The 20,633-nt window shown below is 44.4% G+C and overlaps 1 protein-coding gene across 1 annotated transcript in view; it reads left to right on the plus strand.

Moving 5' to 3' along the window:
* Positions 1 to 20,633, plus strand: part of LAMB4 (laminin subunit beta 4) — a 98,909-nt gene that overhangs the window by 7,843 nt on the left and 70,433 nt on the right. Inside the window, 9 exon segments of the mRNA XM_035701297.2 lie at positions 4,486 to 4,643; positions 7,800 to 7,935; positions 10,272 to 10,345; positions 11,563 to 11,751; positions 12,682 to 12,745; positions 12,918 to 13,132; positions 14,181 to 14,282; positions 14,284 to 14,302; positions 16,310 to 16,498. Of these exon segments, the coding sequence (XP_035557190.2) occupies positions 4,486 to 4,643; positions 7,800 to 7,935; positions 10,272 to 10,345; positions 11,563 to 11,751; positions 12,682 to 12,745; positions 12,918 to 13,132; positions 14,181 to 14,282; positions 14,284 to 14,302; positions 16,310 to 16,498 (1,146 nt within the window).

A 20,633-nucleotide genomic window follows, 5' to 3' on the forward strand; every position in this document is an offset into this window, starting at 1 on the left:
AGCTCTCTGCTAAACAGCCAAATCCTCCACGCCTCTGCCATCTTTAATAGGCTGAGAATAATTTACATTCGTCATAGAGAGGATGTTCCCAGCAATTACCCTCTTTGATCCTAACTTTTCTATAATAGCCCTGCTTCTGGTTACTCAGTACTAACTACACTGCTTAGGATCTTCTCTTCAAAGATTCATGCTGAATTTCTTCATGGTAGCAAACTTGAAGAAGCTCATTTTTAAATTTTGTGATTCCCAGACCCTGAGGCAATCTCCCAGTTAGATTTGCTGGGGGTGTGGAGAGAAGGAGAACAGCTCAAAATAGCAAATGCTCATTTGTCCTCTGTTGAAAATTGTCTGCCTTGGAGAGGTGAGCTGCAGGCCGGTGGGAGCAGAGATCCTTACACTGCCTCCTCCCGGACAATGTAACTTAGATCTGGCCTCAGATGGTCAGAGAAGTGCTGTTTCAATCTACATCTGCCTCGGATGCTCTCTTTGGGACTGAACTTGTGTTCAATATCAGAAGCAACCATTGAGGATCACTGAACCTCCATAGAGGATAACTTCCCCACACCTTGCAAAGATTCAAAACCACAACACAGTTGCTCAGAGACCCCTCCTCAATCAGGAGACCTTTGTCTCAGGATGAAAGATCTTCAAAACCAAATTAGCTGGAGTGGAAAAAAACCTCAGGGCACCTGGCTGGCTCAGCGGGTGGAGCACACAGCTCTTGATCTTGGGGTTTTGAGTTTGAGCCCCACGTTGGGTGTAGAGATTACTTTTAAAAACCTTAGGAATGCCTGGGTGGCTCAGTGGTTGAGCATCTGCCTTTGGCTCGGGTCATGATCCTGGGATCCTGAGATTGAGTCTCACATCAGGCTCCCTGCAAGAGCCTGCTTCTCCCTCTGCCTGTCTCTCTCTCTGTGTGTGCGTGTGTGTATGTCTCTCATGAATAAATAAATTAAATCTTTTTTTAAAAAAATCTAAGAAAAGAAAACAAAAAGACCTCACTGCAGTAGATTCTGGGTTTCTAAATGTAAGCTTACCCTGATCTAACCAAAGTCTCTAGGATTTCCTATCAGTCAAACTACCAACCAGGTTAATCCCACATCATTGGCTTTGGCATTTTCTGGTTTGTAGTTCAACCACAGGCATTTATCTAAAAACTGGTGCCTAAGCACTTTGTCTTATATCCTAACTAAGAAAGATTGGGGACTTGCATTGGCCCCAGGTTTTAGGAACTGGATATAAAGTATAAACCTTGTCGAACATGCATTCTTTTTAAGTTTTCTTGCCCATAATAAATAATGTATGTGTGTGTATTTACAGCCTCTGGAACTCTAAGGTATATGAAAATGTCTCACGTGTTTTAAAAAATGAGAACAATATACAAAATGAGAGATTACCTAATAAAGGTTATTTCTACAAAATGATCCTTCACTTTATAGAACATTTGCTGTGCATTTTCTTTAAATGACCAGATCTAAGTTTATGTTTAATCAGATCCTATCTCCAAGTTACATGTTGTTTTTGAGGAATGCATTGACTCTCTCAAGACATAAGCATCGGGATTCTCTGAATCCATTCCAACCTGTTGCTAATGTGATCATCTGACAGTTGAAAACTTCCACCCAGGAAGAGTATTGCTAAGGTTATCTGTGTTCAGGCATGAAGCTTTAACTGCTTATGTTGCTAGCCACTTTTTGCCAAGTATTTGAGGCCGGAAATTCATATTTGCATTTGGAATATTACATGCATAATAGTTTAGTCTCCCTAAGTCCTAAGATACTTTTATTTCTGAAAAGTACACATCTGATCAAACAAGTTAGGCCAAGTCAGGTTATAAAAACATGTTAAATCTCTAAAGCAGCAATTCCAATAAAAAAATTTCAGGATGGAACTTGTCTAGAATAAATCCCTGGAAGGGAAGTCTTAGCTAATCCACACATAGCATTAGCAGAGATTTTTATACCTGACCTTGTCTTTAAAAGTCTCTGTTTATGGGAGTCCAAATTTCTGATTGGTTATGTATCCTAGAGGTCTAGCAAATAAAAGGAGATCCAGGTTTGGATTTCTGGGTGAATAAAAGGAAAAATCCATGTTAACCAACCTAGGATCATTTATTATATAATAAAGTGAAAATATGTGATGGTGCTAACTCTGTCTTCAAGAAGGAGAAAGCATGTTGTGCCTTTGTTTTGGAGTAATAGTAATCTCTGCAATGAGAATGAAGCCAGAAAATTCCTTGTCAAACCTGATATTTGGTATCCTGTCTGGAAGGAGACATTATGTACCATATTTTTTAGCTATAAAACTATGATCTAGGTATTAATTCCTGAAAATAACCACAAAATGACCAGATGAATAGAATAGGTCATGTGGGGAATGCAGACATAAGAGAAAAAAAAACCCTACTTTTCAATAGCTTCTGTTTTGGGGAGGACAAGTTGAAGGAAATAAATCCATTAAATGCAAAACAAGACCATAAAAAAAATTCTTATAGTTTCACAATTGAGAAAACTGGAGAGAAACCAAGCCTATTTCACAGTATAGGAATAATTTTCCATTTTATGCCCATCCCTCTCACTCCCTGTCTGCTGGAATCAGGGCTTGGCATAAATCTTCATGTTTCAAGGGAAAAGTATCTAAGAGCAGCTGGAGCAGGCCATAGAGGTGCATATTATCTTAGGGTGTCGGGTTTACTTGATTCACCATCCAGAGGCTGATGGGGTGATTTTGAAGGGACAGAGGATTCCTTGGGTTTTTTTCACTTCTTATTTTGAGATTATTGCAGGTTCTCGTGAGATTATTGCAGCTATAAGAAAGACTACAGAGAGATCCCATCCACCTTTCACCCAGTTTCCCCCAATGGTAATGTCTCACATGAAGATAGTGCAGTATCACAACCAGGGAATGGACATTGTTATAGCCCTTGACCTTATTCAGATTGTACCAGTTGTACATGCGCTCATGTGGGTGTTTTTAATTCTATGCAATTGTATTCATCACCATAGATACGAAGCAGCTCCATGACCCTAAAGGAGCCCTACTACTACCCTTTGATATCCAAACCTTCCACGCTACCTCCCTAATCCCTGACAACCACAAATCTCTTCTCCATCTCTATAATTTTGTTATTCAAGAAATGGAGCCATGCAGTGTATATAACCTTTTAATTGGCTTTTTTCACTCCATGTAATTAGCAAAGTTTTAATTTTGGTGAGGTCCAATTTACTCATTTTTCCTTCGGTGGATCATGTTCTTGTTGTCCTAAAAATTCTTCATCTAGTCCTAAGCCTCAAAGACATTTTCCCATGTGTTATGGGAGTTGTATAGCCTTACAGTTTTATATATTACTCTGTCCATGACCCATTTTGTGTTCATATTTGTAGAAGGTGTAAGGTTTTGGTTGTAGTTCTTTTTTTTATTTTTTTCGCCTATGGCTCTCCAATTCCTCCAGCACTATATGTTGAAAAAGAATACCCTTCCTCCAGTGAACTGCCTTTGTGCCTCAAAAATCAGTTTGGGCATATTTGTGTCGGTCTGGGACTCCAGCTCTCACTATACCCCAAAGCAGCACGATTTGTTCCATGGTGAGTCTGAACCCAACAATTCAGGTTATAAAGGCGACCAATTGAATTTACATGTTTTAGGAGAAAGTTAGTTCCCAAGGATTTCTTAAATTCTCCAGATGATTTTGTACCAGTTGGAACAATAGGAATAAAAGGTGGATTAAGATTTTTCCTTCCCTGTGTCTATGCATTAGTTTCTATTGTTTGCCCTAAAAATGATACGCAGAGAATTTCTAGTACATATGGGCTGTCTTGGGTGAAGTTTCCTAGATGCAGAGCTTGAGACAGGGATTCATATGTCAGTGATTTATTGAGAGAGGGCTCTGAGAAATAAGAGAATGCGGAGAGAGGAGACAGGATGTGGTCCCAGCTGGAGTGGGGCTTCCACCTCCTCCTGTGAAAGGTTCTGAGCAAAAATTGCACCACAGAGTTGCTCCCAGCCCGAGGCACTGGTGCCAGCCTTTTGAACTGTGTATCCATTAGTCACCAGCTACAGGCTGGCCCAGATAGGGACATGAAGGCAGATGGTATAACCTGGCAGGCTAGAGATTTCCATTAGGTGGAGGACACCAACAGCATCCGCAACTAGGGTCTTAATGACCAAGAGAACTGGCTTTAAAAATAAATGGACTGGGATGCCTGGGTGGTTCAGAGGTTGAGCATCTCTCTTTGGCTTAGTGCATGATCCCAGGACCCTAGGATCAAGTCCCAAGTCAGGCTCCCTGAGATGAGCCTGCTTCTCCTTCTGCCTGTGTCTCTGCCTCTGTGTGTGTGTGTGTGTCTCATGAATAAATAAATAAAATCTTTTCAAAATTAAAAAATAAATGGATTATTAACCTTGCGACTTAACCAGTTGCTTCTTTAAGCCTTCTGCTGCTACACTTAGACTGCCTTCTATGCAGCTGTGTCTGTTGTGTTCAAGGGTTGCTCAGTTACGTGAAGGCCCAGGATGAATGCAAAAGGGGCGCCTGTCATCCTACCACTGGCAATCTCCTGGTGGGTCGTGGCGCACAGCTCACAGCTTCTTCTACCTGCGGGCTGGACAGAGCCCAGAAATACTGCATCCTCGGCTACCTTGAGGTGGGTTAGGTCTTGGGTTATTTGTTGGGACATTATTGAGTCAATTACTTAGATTTTTCCGAGTACATCAGGGGCCAGCCAGGCAACACAAAAGGAGGACACATCACTCTCCTGAACATCAGAGGCACAGGTGATATAATTCCAAGTCCAGGAAACTTGATGGATCAGAAAATAGGGAAGATCTGCTTCATCTATTTCTTTTTACTTTTAGAATTAGACAGAAAAGTCTCCTCGGTTCAGTCTTTGAAGGGAATTACTACACAACGTACTGTTCTACTTAATTGCATTAGTGATTCCCAGAGAGTAGATTTAATTGACCCACCAGTGAGAACTGATGATCCCTCAGGGTCTCAAGGCCATTATGTCGAATGTGAGTTCTCCTTGTCCTGTCTGGGGTAGAGAGGGGGCAGAGGTTGTAGAACGTTGGATCCCAATGCCACTTGGAAATTGTCTTGCATTAAGGCCATAAGATCTCAACATGAACATATTTTAGTGCCTTTTTTCCCCTTAAAAATCAATTTTATGTAAGGACAAGCTACTTAATAGTTTCTTCCTTCTTGGTACTCTGGGAGAAGAATAAGCATCCAAGGTCATGTAAGTATCATACCTGCCCAGAAGCCCAGGGCAATCACGTCAACCCCTTCTGAAAGAGGATGTACAGGAAGTAAGTTGGACATAAGCCCAATATTACTGGTCCAGGCTTTTCCATGTATTGTTCATTGAAAGCAACTCCTGGAGGTCTCTGGGAAATGCTTTGTATTCTAATTGGTTTCTAGTAAAAGAGGATGATTATAAATAAGTAGAGACAATACCTGAGCACTTAGCACTGTTCTAAGTTTGGGAAGTACTTGTGTCAGAAGGCAAATTCTCTACATGTGCAAGGAAATGACACTGTAGAAGTTTTGTTGAATTCTAGGCCAGGTGGGATGGATGGTCCCTCAAGTGACTTTACTAATTCTAGGTTCTCTGGAAAAAGAAATAGTTCTCATCACTAATAGTAGAAACTCTCCAATGTTGGCATTACCCATTTTGTTCTTCAACCACTGGCATTTGCTTGCTGTTGCCATAGCCAACTCATGACATAGCCTGACAATAATTAGGAGTTGATACTCCTATCTTTCAAAGTCACACCTCCAAAGATAGAAGTAAATCAAACTTCAAGGTTTGTTTTGTCTTGAGAATCCCATAAATTTTTAAACCTTAGAGCTGGAAAAAAAATTCTCAAAAGATCTGGGCTACCAGTACTAACCTACTTAAACGTTTGTGTGCCATGGAAGATAATTTTTCCCCTATCTATCATCTAACAAATTGCTACCAAGCCAAACATTCTTCTCGGAAGTTTCAAGTCAACATTGACCCATAGTGTTACCCAAGTTGGGACTCCCATATCCAATCACCACAACTAAGCATCCTTTGTAGCCAGGTCCATCAAAGACTGTGCTTCTAAAATGTTTACATAATAAACCCCAAAGTTAAATACTTTCCCCAATAATTTCCATAGTATTACTGGAAATTTTTTGAAGTCTTGATATCTTTTGATGGAAGCATAGGGCTTCTGCTGCTCTTTTAGGACAGGTCTGGGGCAAGCCTCTCCATATGCAGAATAGATCTCACTTCCATTGCTCCTTACTTTCCAAGCATTTTTTTTTTCAAGTATAAGACTTATGGTGGCCAGTGATTCTAAGATGATTATATGGACCTCTTGAAAGGCTAGGTTTACTTTGACAGATGTTAGCTGAAATAGCCATTAAAATCACCACGCATTCGTTCAACTGATTTTTTTTGAGTATCTACTAAGTGCCGGACACTGTTCTAGGCAAGGAGGATACAACCTTATATAAAACAAAGTTCTCACCCTAATTAGGCTAAAACTCTAATGATGGAGACAGACAATAATACAACAACAGTATACTATAGTCTCAAGTAGTGATAAGGGCTTAGAAAAATATTACAAAGCAGAGTAAAGGATAGAGAGTGGCAGAGGCATGAGGGATGGGGAGGTGAGAGTATTTTAGGTAGAGACCTCTCTGAGATGATAGCAGTTAGACAGAGACCTGAAAGAAGGGAAATAAAGGAGAGGGAAGCAGAGAAGAGCTTGTGTCCAGACTGTAAGGCAGCAGAGTTCCTGGTGAACTCAAGGAAGAACAAGAAGTGAGTGTAGCTCCAGTCAAGTGAATCAAGGGGAGACTCCATAGAGGGAAAGGCAAAGAGGTGGCCCTGGTCAGATTGTGTAGCCCTTGTAAGCCATGGTCAAGGCATAAAGTCAGAGTTTGCTGAATACCCACCAGCGCATCTGCTGTTGTAGGCAACTTCTGATGTAGGGTTATCATAAACACCCTCTGCCTGCTTCCTGGAAGCTTTGCAAAAAGGCTCCTCCAGAGTCCTGCAAGTATGAGCCAGGACCAGCTGTGTGGGCCATTGGCAGTCCTTTGGAAGTCCTGGGGGATTTCCTTAGGAGTGTTAAGTAAGTACAGCTACAAGTAGGCACATTAAATTAGGCAAACCCAAAGGCTAGTCTTGGCAGTTGCAACCTTTGCAGGTCTTACTACCAAGTAAGGTAGCTCCAATTCACTAATAAGACCTTCTAGTCTGCAAGAAAAGGGGGGCAGGCCTCTGTGTTATGAGTTGGATGAGAATCTTCTATGAAAACCACATATGTTGACATAGGGGTTTTGATCCTGGAAGTTCTTCTGCCAGAAACTATGTCTGAGAGAAAAAGGATGGTTGCAGATAACCTGGTGGCCAAGTGTTTTGTTAATTTGGTGGCCAATTTTGTTAATTTTTTGCCAAATACTCAACTTCTGACTAAAGAAAGTAATTCCTACTCAAAGACCACATCCTGATGATTTCTCTACAGTTTAACATAATCTCCAGATCATCTGCCTCTTGTAGAAGAAAAAAATGAGCTCCACATAAATTTGCATTTTTTATCCCGAATGTATCAATTTATAAAATTTCTGGGTCACATTTCTATTGCGTTTGTCATTGTAGTTAAGTACCTATTGATGGAAAAATTGATGTCTTGTTATTTCCTCTGCTTTTTATTTTTAGCCAGATTGAAAGACAAATATAGTAAGTACAGCTTGTTTTCAGATTCAGGTCAACAATAAGTAATTATGACCCTTTATTTTTTATTTAAATGATGGTCTTTTCCAGGGGGAGCAAAAATGCTTCGTCTGTGACTCGAGATTTCCATATGACCCGTACACCCAATCCCGCAGCCACACCATCGAGAATGTAATTACAAGTTTTGAACCAGAGAGAGAAAAGAAATGGTGGCAATCAGAAAATGGTATGATTAAGTTCCTTCCCAGGTTTTCATTTCTTTGCACTTTTAATAAGATGTCTTTCTCTCTGTATGATCTCAACGAATTCACAGCAAGGCGTCCCGTTGGAGTGCAACAGCATCCATGGAAAATGTAAAGAACAGACTTTATTTTTATTCCAGGAAAGGTGACTTTCCTCCAGAGAACTCAAAGTGTATTTAAGCACATAACTCAGAGGGCTCCACTCTTTCCATGTGCAGGAAGACAATATCTGTGCATCCTTTTGTTCTTTGTTAAAAAAAAAAAAAAAAAAAGAAAGAAAAAAGGGATACTTACAAGGTGCTGGTAACTGAAGCCTAATATAAAACACACTGGTGTAAATGGAACCAACAGCCCCCCGGGGGAAATCTGAGAGTTATTACCATGTACTTTTTTTCCTTCTGCAGCACAGGCAGGGAGAGAGAAAAAGAACACTTCATTTCTTGCTTCAAGCCAAATATTTTCATATAAAAATCGAATTGAAAGGGTAGTTGGGTACTGGCTGAAGTTCTTCCCTTCTTGGATTTATGCCCTTCTCTGTTCATGAACAATTATGGTATTGAAGCTCATGCTGGCCCTGAGTATCTCTATTTCTGAGGTGCCCCGATCAGGACCCCACAGGGGTTCCTCACATCCCACCCCAGCCTTGGGTATTCTGTGCTTCAATGAATGGAGGCTGGCTCACTTATGATGGCTCTTCTTCAACACCAATCTGGAACCCTCAGCCCATGAAATGATTCCATTCACCACATCTCTATATGTTGTACTGGGGCTACAATCCCATAAATATATTTCCCACAGGGGATCTTAGACTGTTAGGGGAGTGTGGGAATTATAACGTAGGAGCATAATGTAGAGGGCAAGCATTATATGAGGCTGTTTTTCTCTGCCATCCATTGGACAAGCACGTGATTGGTGTCTACTAGAAGGCCAGCTCACTTTGGATTCTAGTTAATAATATCTAGTTGGGCTTTCCTTAGTACGTGTCGGGTGGCCTTTCAACAGCCACCTGCCTTCCCGGATGCCATGTTTGCTTAACACCTGTTTTAAACCACCTGTCCTGCATAGGTTCCCCATCTCCTCACAGAAAGAATGCCCCTCTGTCAAAGCTGATTGCCTAGAATAAGGGTTCTCAGCCAAGAACTTTTGAGAGGGGGGAAAGGAAATGTCCATTCTAGAAAGGGTGAGGAGCCCTTGACCCGGAGCCAGGAATGGGGCTGCTCACTCAGACCAAACCTTCCCAAGGAATTTACTCTCCAATTAAAAAACTGCCTCCCATTCATTGCAGCCCAGGTACTGCTCTCAGAGCTGTACTCTCTGGTACTGGAGCGCCTCGCCACACGCGCTCCTGGGCACTCACCACGTAGCTGATCCAAATTGAGATGTGCCAGCAGCATAAAACCATTCCAGATTTCTAAGACTTAGTTTGGGGGTGGGGGTGGGGAATGAAGCATTATCAATAGTAAAATAAAGCATTTTTATTGTTTTTAAAATGTTGACTATATGTTATATATTTTGGATTGATATATTGGATTAAATACATTAAAATGAGTTTTGATATATTGGATTAAATACGTTAAAATTAGTTTTTCCTGCTTATTTATACTTTTTTACATGTGGCCTCTAGAAAATCTTAAGTGACTCCCATTCCTACTGGACTGTGCCACCTTACAGCGATCAGGGCTTCTATCATGTCCAGACTGGGCCGACCCCCCGCCCCCATCCCGGCTGGGTGAATGGCAGCTGACCATCTCCGTGCAAAGCCCTGGCCAGGATACTTCTTTCTCCTCCATGGTCACAGAGGAGCTGCAGATTCATTCCCCTTGGAGTGAGGACTCCAAGGGGAATGAATAGTCCAGGCTGTGGTTTATGCTAAGTGGCAATAAAACTAGTCTAAGTGACCGTTAAGCAGCTGCTAGACGAAAAGGGTGTGTCAATTTTTACCAGGCTCTGGGTTGCTAGCATCACATTTCCATGCAGTCAAGAGGTGAGTCCAGAAAAAACGAGCCCCTGCATTCCACCTATGGGGAGTGGCCCAGAGTTCCCTTGGTGGTAATACTGCCACACAGTGGCCATGCGCACGGCCACCGTAACCTGGATGTGGGCACAGTTGGTCCGGAGAAACCTAGCTTGCTCCCAAACAGCCTTTCTCCTGGGCATGCAGTGTCATGGGGAACAACTGGGAAAGACTAGGAAAGAGTGTTGATCCCCAGCCGTGTGATTTCAAGGGGGCTTATTATAGACAAGCCACAGGGAGGGATTAACGTAGTCAATAGGGGCCTCTTAAAATCACTGATTTTCTTCTTTCTGGATTTTTCCGTAGGTGTTGATCATGTCAGCATCAGATTGGACCTAGAGGCATTATTTCAGTTCAGCCACCTTATTCTGACCTTTAAGGTACAGATCTGTGGGCTCGCCTGGGATTTCACTTCCTTGCTCCTGGCAGAGCACAGGAGGCTTTGTAAATCTCTACTCATGCTGTGTCATTTGGGTTTTGGTCCCTGACCAAACAGGGTCAGGGTTTTGGAAAACAAAACCAACAAAATTAAGCAAAAACAAAAACCCCAATGCTCATTAATGAATCACTTAGGTGGTTAACAAAAAAGAAAAAGGAAAGAAAAAAGATGAAAGAAGAAAGAAAGAAAGAAAGAAAGAAAGAAAGAAAGAAAGAAAGAAGAAAGAAAGAAGAAAGAAAGAAAGAAGAAAGAAGGAAAGGAAAAAAGGAAAGGAAAAAAGGAAAGGGAAAGGAAAGGGAAAGGAAAGGGAAGGAGAGTTACAAGATAGAGCAGAAAGGAAACCACCTAGCAGTGGGATGATAGGGGCTGCAAGAACTAGAAAAATACTTTCCAGGAGAAAAAGGCAGAAAGTGGAAATTATTTAGGGAATTACAGAAAGGTTGTGATTGGAAAAGGTAGAAAAATGAAAGGATCCTTACTAAGCATAGTTAGAAGCCAGAGAAACCCTTTGCTGTACTCATTCCCAAATCATTCATCAAAATTCTAATTTGTCATCAGGCTGGAAGCTGAGTTATGGTTATAAAAAAATGACAATAAAATTTTTAAAAGGTGTGGGGAAAAGCCCCACAAGTGTTTGCCCTCAAAGAGCGCACAGTCTGGTCAAGGATACAAACATACAAAGAGATTTTAAATCATAGTGTAAAATGATAAGTGCAGGAACTGACATGTGAGCCGAATGCTAGCAGGTTCCGTAATGGGGTGAACTCTGCTCTAAGGAATCAGAATACGCTTCTTGGCAGATTTTGGAGGAATTTGCCAGAGAAAAGTGTTCTGGTCAAAGAAAACCACATACAAATTGCTGTAAAATATCAATTACAGTGGCTTTTAAAAAACTGATATCCTCTCCTCCTTCGATGAATAATTCACAGAGCCCACACACATCTTTTAAACAGAACCAAATTCTAGGCGAAGTAGACACTCATCAAAGTTTGCCCCCTGATTGGAAAGAGATTTCCAGTCTCTTTGTGCTCATTGTATGATAGGTTTTAAAAGATAAAGTTTGGAAAATGGAGATGGGGAAATATAAATATTCAGTCTGAAGCGGATAATGAAACCTGCCTTTGTGAAGCATTACAAGTTTACCTCATGTTTTCCTAGACTTTTCGGCCTGCTGCAATGTTAGTTGAACGCTCCGCAGACTATGGACACACCTGGAAAGTGCTCAAATATTTTGCAAAAGACTGTGCTGCTTCCTTTCCCAATATCACATCGGGCCAGGCCCAGGGAGTGGGAGACCTTGTTTGTGACTCCAAATACTCGGATATCGAACCCTCAACTGGTGGCGAGGTAGCATTTCCATTCTTGGATTTCCCTGATAGAAATTATACCTTTTTTGCTAATGTGGTTCATTTAAATGAAAATTTAGGTAGCATTTACTGAACTATAACTTGAGTTGTTGTTGTTGTTTTAAAATGAACGTGTCTAAATTGAAATGAGCCCTGTATTCATTTCAAACTCAGGAAGATAGTAAATGCCTCATAGGAAATAACTCTACGGGGGGCACCTGGCTGGCTCAGTCGGTTGAGCATTGGACTCTTGATCTCAGCTCAGGTCCTGATCTCAGGGTCGTGAGTTCAAGCCCCATGGTGGGCTCCACGCTGGGTGTGGAGCCTACTTAAGAAAGCAAAGAAGAATGATTCTGCACAAGGGTGCTCGGCTAAGAGTGAGTGGAGACCGAGACCCAGGCTGGGCACCAGGGCACGAGCACCCAGAGGAGGGAGCATCTGTTGCTAACCCTTGGGACAGGCTAGCAGCACCCCTAGTGCTAAACCACCACCCAGACGGAATCTGCCAGGAGCTTCCCCTGAGCAAAGCTGGTGACTGGCAGAGGGTCAGAGGATGAGTGGGCCTGGGAGGTATTATTTTATTGGGTAGAATGAAAGAATTGGTGGCCGAAGGCAGCTCTAGAATTTGCTGCCAGACCCAGATTGATGACAACCTGCTGAACTGTGATCCCATCCCTCGACCCCAACCCCGGGCAGGAGCTGTCAGGACTTCTGTCTTTACGAACCACTTGGCCATGAAGAGCCAGAATGACTATTTAAGATCTTTCACTCATTTTCATCCCTGGCACTCAGAGTCACGTGAGAGCTCAAATAATAATCTGTATCCCACGCGGGGGGAGGCAGTGGCTCGGCCAACACGCTTCTGTGCGCGCATCTTTAACCCTGCTGTTGGCGTGCGATGCTTATACCTTCACCTACGTCTGTTTTACAGGTCGTTTTAAAGGTTCTGGATCCCAGCTTTGACATCGAAAACCCTTACAGCCCCGACATCCAGGGTATGAATTGCGCTCTGTGTTTTGGCACCGACGCCTTCCTAAAACTTTCGTGTTGGGAGCCCTCCTCGTCCCTGCGTGTCCACAGTGCACTGGGGACGTCGGGCGGGGAGAGATGCCTTGACCTGATGATGCCACCTAAGTGTGCCTTGCTTGACTGTGTCGCTTTCTCTAGAGCTTGTGACATTAACAAACCTGCGGATAAACTTTACCAAACTCCACACCCTGGGGGATACTTTGCTTGGAAGGAGGGAAGAGGATGCCCTTGAAAATTACTACTATGCTGTGCATGCGATGGTGGTGCGGGGCAGCTGCTTTTGCAACGGCCACGCCAGCGAGTGCGACCCGGTGCAGGAGGCCCGCGGAGACGTCTTCAGCCTGCCCGGCATGGTGAGCTGCCCCGCGACCCCAGGAGCAGCGGCCTGGCACACCTGCTGCCCTGGGCTGTCGTACCCCTACGTGGGCATCCACGGCCCAAGCGACAGCTTTGCATTGGGGCAGGTGTCATTCCAGCAGCTAGGGGCGGGGGCCTTGGGGTCTCCTGTGGATCCTGCTACAGAGGAGGTCATGAGCGGCGTGTATAGTTCATGATTTCTGGGGAGCTCCCTTCTTTGTGTACTTGGTTTTTTTTTTTTATAGGGAATGGAACTTTGGTGTCAAGGACCTGTCATCCCACAAACATTTCTTGAAGGTACAGAGCCCGTACTCTGTGCCAGGAGGCCTGAGTGTCACCCACCACTGTAAAAACGGCCTCTTCATTCTTGCCCTGGGCACAATGAGTCCTAATCCTGACCTCTTCCCGGCTTGGGACGAGTCTTCAAAGAGTGATGTAGTAGAAGGATTGTGTTTTCTCACAGAGTCCCGAGAGTGCATCTACGAAATTTATTTTATTTTATTTTATTTTATTTTATTATTTTTTACGAAATAATTTTAAAGTATTAGCCACGATCAGACAAGGCTGGAGGCCGAAGTTCTTGCACCTTCCCTGTCAGCTGCCTCATATTTCCCTAGAAATAGAGCTTCTGTCTTTGAATTTGGACATACAGGGTGTTTTCAGAAAAACCCAGAGAATCACACATTTTTCTCCAGTTTCTTTGTTTTCTAATTCCCTCTTTTCCCCTTTGCTCCTCAACCACCCCCTACACTCTCTCTCTCTCTCTCTCTCTTTCTCTCTCTCCCCATCCTGTTTGTCCCTGTGCCATGGGCTGCAATCTGTTGCCCTGAAACTAGAATTCAGAAAGGCCAAGAAATGTACTGCAAGTGTTTCCCGAACATCCTGCTTTTTTTTTCACAAGTTAAAAGCTGGGTAAGCAAATAATAAAAGATAGTCAAGGTTGGTGTTGTCACTACCAAGGAAAACTGAGACCTGGAGAGGTGCCCGACCTGCTATTTCATTTTTCACTTAAAGAACCCCAACGTCCTCCTCTCACACACGCAGGTGCACGGTCGGTGCGTCTGCCAGCACAATACAGACGGCCCGAACTGCGAGCGCTGCAAGGACTTCTTCCAGGACGCCCCGTGGAGGCCGGGAGCAGGGTCCCCAGGACAGCACCTGCAGAGGTATGCGGAGAAGGTTCTCGGCCTGCACCCAGGGCGCTCTGCACTTCCTTCTCTTGAAGATCGTGTAGCTCATTTCAGTGGGGCTGCAGGCAGCAGGGGTGATGACCCGGGCTCCGAGCTCCAGCTCTGGGATAGCTTCACGTCTCCGGTGACCTCCCATAGAAGAATACCGACTTCCCAAACCTTTGCACCAAAAATGAATGTTAATTTACAAAATGAGACACTATGCATGTCATGTGGTCCCTTTCTAGAGGAGGGGCAGAGCCACGTAATGGTGGCATCCGTGGGGACGTGCCGCTCCAGCATCGGGCAAACCCCAGGTCTGGTACAGATATCCCTACTGTGTTCCTGAGTAATCATACATCCCATGAACTGGGTCTTTTTTTTTTCTTAAGACTTTTAAAAATTTTATTAATGAGAGAAACAGAGGCAGAGACTTAGGCAGAGGGAGAAGCAGACTCCCTGCAGGGAGCCTGATGCAGGACTCAATCCCAGGACTCCCGGATCACGCCCTGAGCCAAAAGCAGATGCTCAACCACTGAGCCACTCAGGTGTCCCCATTAGATGCATTTTATTTATTTATTTTTCTTTCATTTTTATTTTTTTAAGGTGGGTATTTGTTGTTTCTTTTTTTTTAATTTTTTTATTGGAGCTCAATTTGCCAACATACAGCATAACACCCAGTGCTCATTCCGCCAAGTGCCCCCCCCCAGTGCCCATCACCCAGTCACCCCAACCCCCCGCCCACCTCCCCTTCCACTCCCCCTTGTTCATTTCCCAGAGTTAGATGTCTCTCATGTTTTGTCACCCTCACTGATATTTCCACTCATTTTCTCTCCTTTCCCTTTATTCCCTTTCACTAATTTTCACATTCCCCAAATGAATGAGACCATATAATGTTTGTCCTTCTCTGATTGACTTACTTCACTCAGCATAATACCCTCCAGGTCCCTCCACGTCGAAGCAAATGGTGGTCTTAAACACATAGGACAGACTAGAACCACGTCTAACAGGCTCTCTGTGTTTTTGGTCAAATTTTTAGGCCAATAGGGGAGAAGGTTTTCTTGTAATGTGTCCGCTGCCTCTGAATTTTGATGGACTTCCCTACAAACTGCTTACTCAGCTTCTTCTCCCAGGCTGGGGTGGTGGGGAGGTGGGGAAGTAGGCTGTGAGGGAGTGAGAGGTGCCCGGAAGAGCTCTCATGAAAACATCCCATCCATGAGAGTCACAGCTGGCAAGACCTAGCCCAACAGAGCCTGAGATCTTGCTGTTTACACGGAAAACCCAACAAGGCGCAGCGCCAACAGACTTCACCACCAGGACAGGCCAGGTCCCTTGCCCTGTTGCTCTGGCTGAGCCCAGCTGGGCTGCAGGTGACCTGCAGCCACTCTTCTCGCTCTCCTGCCCATAGAGACGGAGAAGCAGGCTGGCGCCAGCTGACAGCTTATCTGAGAGTCCTGGGCCCTGCAGAACCGATGATATAAGAAGTCAAGTTTACAAAGCCTAAGCCAGAGAAAGTCTTCTTTAGTGGAAAACAACAAAATCACACTCCAGGCCTTCTGGAGCCTCCAAATGATTTACTTTTTTTTTTTTTTTAAGATTTTATTTATTCATGAGAGACAGAGAGAGAGACAGACACAGGCTTCATGCAGGGAGCCCGATGCGGGACTCGATCCTGGGACCCCAGGATCACACCCTGGGCTGAAGGCAGGTACTAAACCACTGAGCCACCCAGGGATCCCCATGATTTACCTTTTTCATTTGATATATATTTTTTTCATTTGATATGTATTTTTAAAAAAAGCAAATACTAAACTCAAGGAACACATATAACAGTGTATGGGCAGAATCAGAGCACCAGAAAGATCCTTTGAAAGCACCTGTGCTCATCTGTGTGTACTTGGGGGAGCTCTAACAAGCGATGAGGGCTGCGGTGACTGGTGCTGGGAGGGCCACGCGGTGTCCCCCAGGGCCTGGCCCATCTCTCACCGCCCCCTCCTTCCTCAGCCTGTCGCTGCAACAGCCACTCTGACCGCTGTCACTTCGACATGACGGCCTACCTGAGCAGCGGCGGCCGCAGCGGAGGGGTGTGTGAAGCCTGTCGCCACAACACCGAGGGCCAGCACTGTGACCGCTGCAGGCCCCTCTTCTACAGGGACCCGCTCAAGGCCATGTCCGACCCTTACGCGTGCATCCGTGAGTCCCCGGCCTCGGCCCATCTCTTCTCCGCGTGGGGGAGAGGCCCCCGTTGGGCTGCCAGCCCCCCTTTCCCCGCTCGGGTTAGCAGCATCCCCAAAGCGCCCGATTTAGGGACCTGGGGGGCTTGCAAAGCGTCCAGCTCTAAGAGTTTCATTGTCACCACCAGTTGGGCCAGATGATCTGGATCCACCCTGGTAGCCCAATGCCAGGGTCCAACAGCGGTGAATATAGACACTACTGGGATTGAGCCGGGAGGGGGCAGGTGGTTTCAGAAGGTGTCGCAGACATCTGCGTGTCCCGGAAGTCCCCGGGGGAGTGGCTGACCACAGATGACCTGACTCACCTTGGCCGCTGGCTGGCTCCACTGAGGATGTCCCAACCTCTCCACGTGCCAGAGCAATAGGCGTTCATTCAGCAGAAACTTTGGATTCTTTTTGGTTTTTTTTTTTTTTTAAGATTTTATTTATTTACTCATGAGAGGCAGAGAGAGAGACAGAGACAGAGACACAGGCAGAGGGAGAAGCAGGCTCCATGCAGGGAGCCTGATGTGGGACTCGATCCCGGCACCCCAGGATCACGCCCTGGGCCGAAGGCAGGCGCTAAACCCCTGAGCCCCCCAGGGATTCCCTGAAACTTTGGGTTCTGTACTGGATCTTTCCCCAGGTTAGCCTGTAAGGGGAAGATCCTCTCTCCCGATGCTGGGCGGGACAGCTGGGGGCAGCCCCAGTCAGTGCCCAGTAAGTCACATGACACATTCAGCACTTCATGGTACAACGGGCTGCGTGGCAGATGACTTTGCCCAACGTCAGCCAGTGTAAGTGTTGTCAGCACCGCAAAGGCAGGCTAGACGTTGGGTAGGCTAGATGTATTAAATGTATTTTCTATTTATGAAATTTTCAGCTTGTGATGGGTTTATCAGCCCCACCTTAAGTCGAGGAAGATCCGTAGTGAAACTGGCTGCAACATCTGTCTGGCGGTAGATAATTCAGTTTTGCTGATAAGATGCATATACAGATATTACCTTCCTTTTTTTTTTAAGATTTATTTATTTACTTGAGAGAGAAAAAGAGAGCATGAGCGGGAGGGGTAGAGGGAGGGGTAGAGAGAGTCTTAAGCAGACTCCATGCTGAGCCCAGAGCCTGGTGCTTGGCTCCATCCCATGACCCTGAGACCAGGACCTGAACCGAAACCCAGAGTCAGTGGCTTCATTTACTGCACCTCACCTCCCCTCTCCTCTCCTCTCCTCTCCTCCCTTCCCCTTCCCTCCCCTCCCTTCGCCTCCCCTCCCTTCCCCTCTCCTCCCTTCCCCTCTCCTCCCCTCTTCTTTTCTTTCAAGAGAGACAGCCCCCCACCCATGCTTCTTTTGTTGAATCTTTAAAAAATCTTTCATTTTGCCTTTAATCTCAGCTTTTAAAAATGGAATATCTTGTACATATAAAAATAATAGAGAATAATATAATAAGCACCCTTCTGCCCACCAGCAGCCGCGGAAAGAAAACATGGTTTCTTATGCCATCAACTTCAGGACCTTAATGAAACATGATAAATACTGCTGGTGCCCCAGGAACACACCTGCTCCATCCGTTACCCTCCTTCCTGGGGATAAACTCACACATTTAGCAATAATTATCGTTACAATGCAGGCATACAAACAATATATGTTGGCTTGTTTTCAAACTTCAGATAAATAATAGCACGTGGTACATATCTTTGATTATTTGGTTCAACGTTACATTTTGGAGATTTGTCCATATTGGGTAGCCCTCATTCTCCAATGTTTTTTTTTTTTCCTCTCTCTCTTCAGGTGGTATTTATTTATTTATTTATTATTTACTTATTTATTTATTGTTGAAGTTCGATCTGCAACACATTCTCCAATGTTAATATCCATATGTAATATCTGTATGGAACTCTTTCTTCCCATAAATATCACATCTATTTGGCCATTTTGCTTTTGATGCTTCAAAAAAACATTCTTGTATAGGCACATGCACAAAACCTGGCCCCAAGAGTCCTACCAAGGAATGGGATTGCTGAAACATAGGGTATGAACTTCTGCAAACTGACTACCCGATACCACATTGTTCCCCAAGTGGAGGTACCAACGAACACCCACACCCACAGTGTGAGTAACCCTGCTGCTCTGCGTCCTGGCCAACACGTAGCTTTGTCACACTTCCGTTTCTGCTAACGAGAAGTCATCTCATCATTACTGTAATTGGAATTTCCCCACAGGAATGAGACCAGAGTGAGACAAGCAAAGCACCCAGGTCCCAGCACTTCGGGAAGGGTGATGTAAGTGATGTAAGCACAGGTTGACACCTGCTATGGGCACTAAACTGACAGCAAACACTTCCTTATGGTCTGCGCCCCAGGCACCTTGCTCGTCTCACCCTGGCCCCAGCACTGCTGTCGACTCCTGGAGTAGATAAATACTCCAACTGGACTTCCAATGCCAAGGGCCAGTTCCTGGGCTTGAGATCTTACTCGACTTCCAGACTGACAAGTAGCTTGTTGGATGTGAGCAGAAGACCTGAAAGTCCCGAGTTAAAGACAAGGGACATCATTACTCGTGACACCGCAGGCAGCACAGTGTTTGTACTGGTGTGTGTTCCCGTGTCCCTAAGTCCTGAGTTCCATGGGGCAATTCCAAGGATGCCAGGGTGGATCCTGCACACCTGATGAGTTTATGTCACAGCCAAGGAACACTGGCCTTGAAAGAGTCATTGCTTTTATTGCAAGGGGAAGATGTTATCTCCTCCTTCGAGGTAGCTTGCTGAAAACACAGGCTTGAGAAATAGTTGGCACACTCGGCAAAAAAAAGTTTGGATGCCCGGGACCCATGGAAGGTTGTCTCTCCCGAGACACAGAAATCCTGCCTCTCGAGCTATATCATCAATATATTGTTATTTAGTGGGGAGGGGTTTGCTTTAAAACTACTTCAAACTTCATATAATCATAATACATGAAATGAAGTCATATACAGAGCTAATTCATAGCCACCTGAATATGCACAACCTCCTAGATTTCACACTTTAAATCCTCACAGTGTAGAAAAAGCATAAATGAAGTTTTGGTTCAGATTACTTAGTAGGTTCAGATTACTTAGTAGGTGCATAACATTTTACCTTACGTGACCTGTTTAAAATTGATAACAGAGAACTGAATGAACTGAATTCTTTTTTTTTAAGATTTTATTTATTTATTCGTAGACACAGAGAGAGAGAGAGGCAGAGACACAGGCAGAGGGAGAAGCAGGCTCCATGCAGGGAGCCCGATGTGGGACTCGATCCCGGGTCTCCCGGCTCACACCCCAGGCTGCAGGCAGCGCCAAACCACTGCACCACCGGGGCTGCCCAGAACTGAATTCTTAAAACAAATATTTCTTTAAATCAGTGTCCTAAATGTCCTACATTTTTTTACCAGAACCTATAATCCATGCCCTACCGCCATACACACACACACACACACACACACACGTGTGCACCCACGTCTTTTATGAATGCTTTAAACCCTATGCTTTTATACAAGAAGAAATTGCTCTCTTAGGTGGAATCAGAGGAAAATATAATGTTTTAAGACAGATAATCTAGGAATCTGGAAAGAGACTGGAAGTGACTAAGCCAGATTTTCGCATTAACTAAAGTCTTGTTCCTTAAAAACCACTTAGTATTGGGGCGCCTGGGGGGCTCCGTAATTTAAGTGTCTGCCTCGGGCTCAGGTCATGATCCCAGGGTCCTGGGATGGAGCCCCATGTCAGGCTCCTAGGTCAGCAGGAAGTCTGCTTCCCCTGCTCCCCCTACTTGTGCTCTCTCCTTTGCTTGTTCTCGCTCTTTCTGTCTCTCATATAAATAAAATCCTTTAAAAAATCACTTAGTATTAACTTGATGATGTTTCTGAAGGGAACTAAGAAAATTAGTACTCAGATATGATGAAATCAAGAGGTTGTTCTTTATAAACAGGGAGGATTTTTTTTTTAAAGGAAGGGCAAATAAGGAGCTTGTAAAAACAACTTTCCTGAGCTTACCCGGTTTCCCTAAACACGCATTTATGTGTGTGGGACTATGTGTGTACAAATGGCATTTATTAAGACTGACTAGTCTCCTATTCAAAAAAAAAACCTCTAAATTGT

The sequence above is a fragment of the Canis lupus genome, chromosome 18 (genome assembly GCF_003254725.2).
Source record: "Canis lupus dingo isolate Sandy chromosome 18, ASM325472v2, whole genome shotgun sequence".
Classification (NCBI taxonomy): Eukaryota; Metazoa; Chordata; class Mammalia; order Carnivora; family Canidae; genus Canis; species Canis lupus.